General features: G+C 39.8%; 1 protein-coding gene across 1 annotated transcript in view; it reads right to left on the bottom strand.

Annotated features, from left to right (window-relative positions):
- Positions 1–157: 157 nt before the first annotated feature.
- Positions 158–1312, bottom strand: part of LOC106870236 (palmitoyltransferase ZDHHC17) — a 15017-nt gene continuing 13862 nt past the window's right edge. Inside the window, exons 11-12 of the mRNA XM_052978265.1 lie at positions 693–850; positions 158–376 (exon numbers count right to left, since the gene is read on the bottom strand). Of these exons, the coding sequence (XP_052834225.1) occupies positions 263–376; positions 693–850 (272 nt within the window). The 3' untranslated portion in view covers positions 158–262. The remainder of the gene's footprint in view (positions 377–692; positions 851–1312) is intronic.

The raw sequence follows: 1312 nt of genomic DNA, 5'->3' as shown, positions 1-1312 counted from the left end.
ACCATCATCATCATCATTGTCATCAACATCATAACCATCATCAACATGCTCGTTATCAACATCATCACCATCATCAGCATCATTATCAACATCATTACCATCATACATCACACATATACGTGTAGATAGAAAGATAGATGGGTAGACATTAAGAATATGTGTGCATATATATATACATTTTATTGCGTAGGTCAGGGAGGAGGAGGTGGAGTAGGTCAAAACAGGGAGGAGACGGAGTTAAATTGGATGTTACAAATGGAACTTACTGGAAAGGACTTCTGTACTCTATTTTACCATTCTCCTGTTTGCTGTACTGGAAATGTTTGTAACGAGTCATGTTCACACGTTCATTGGTCGTCATGCCAAGCCATGTGATCTGTAATAGAAAAAAAACGACCATCATCATCATCATCACTGTTATCATCATCATCATTATTACTGTTGTCGTTAAGGCAACCTAACTTCGAGCTGTGCAGATATTACCGGAATGACTTGGTGCCTCAACTCAAGTACCTAATTCAACTGAATCTTAATTACTTCTGATGCAAGGGCCCCCTGACTGATATATATATACACACACACACACATATATATATACATACATATATGTGTGTGTAGAGAGAGAGAGAGAGAGAGAGAGAGAGAGAGAGAATACTAAGGCTAGGAAAAGTGCATAAATGTGTTCAACTCACCTGATATAACTGACAAATTAAGACAGGTGTGACCCAAATGGTGTGACCAGCAGCATTGATTGCTGTCCAACCAATCCATGGTGAAGTGGTGAAGATTTTCGAAAAAATCCCTGTTATTCCATCTACGTAGAAATCCAACGGACAGTTGTGTGCCCAATCTGGGTGGAACAAAGAGAAAAAATTTAGAGTCAGGAAAACTGAACATCTTGTAGAAATGTATGTACGAGGGTGATTCGAAAAGTAATGCCATTTTGTTTAGGACAGGTATAATTACCAACACAGGAACATATATCATACATCAAAATGAAGCTGGTCCTCTGTGGATCACATCCCTACTTCTCAACAGAGTCACCGTTTCTCTCAATAGCAATGTTCCACCTTCGAATGGGAGCATGTATCCCTGCCCCGTAAAATTCTGTTGACTGTTCTTTGAGCCACTTCTTCACTGCAGTTTTTATTTCTTCGTCACTGGAATAATTTAGTGCCTTCAGACTATCATCTCTTCGGCGCCACGAAAGAGGGTTTGAGAGGCAAACATTATTCCAGTGACGAGGAAGTGAAAACTGTAGTGAAGAATTGGCTCAAAGAACAGTCAACAGAATTTTACAGGGCAGGGACAC

This window comes from Octopus bimaculoides, unplaced genomic scaffold (assembly GCF_001194135.2).
Source record: "Octopus bimaculoides isolate UCB-OBI-ISO-001 unplaced genomic scaffold, ASM119413v2 Scaffold_18307, whole genome shotgun sequence".
In the NCBI taxonomy this organism is placed as follows: Eukaryota; Metazoa; Mollusca; class Cephalopoda; order Octopoda; family Octopodidae; genus Octopus; species Octopus bimaculoides.
The sequence above is the reverse complement of the archived record's forward strand: the minus strand, read 5'-3'. Positions and strand labels throughout refer to the sequence as shown.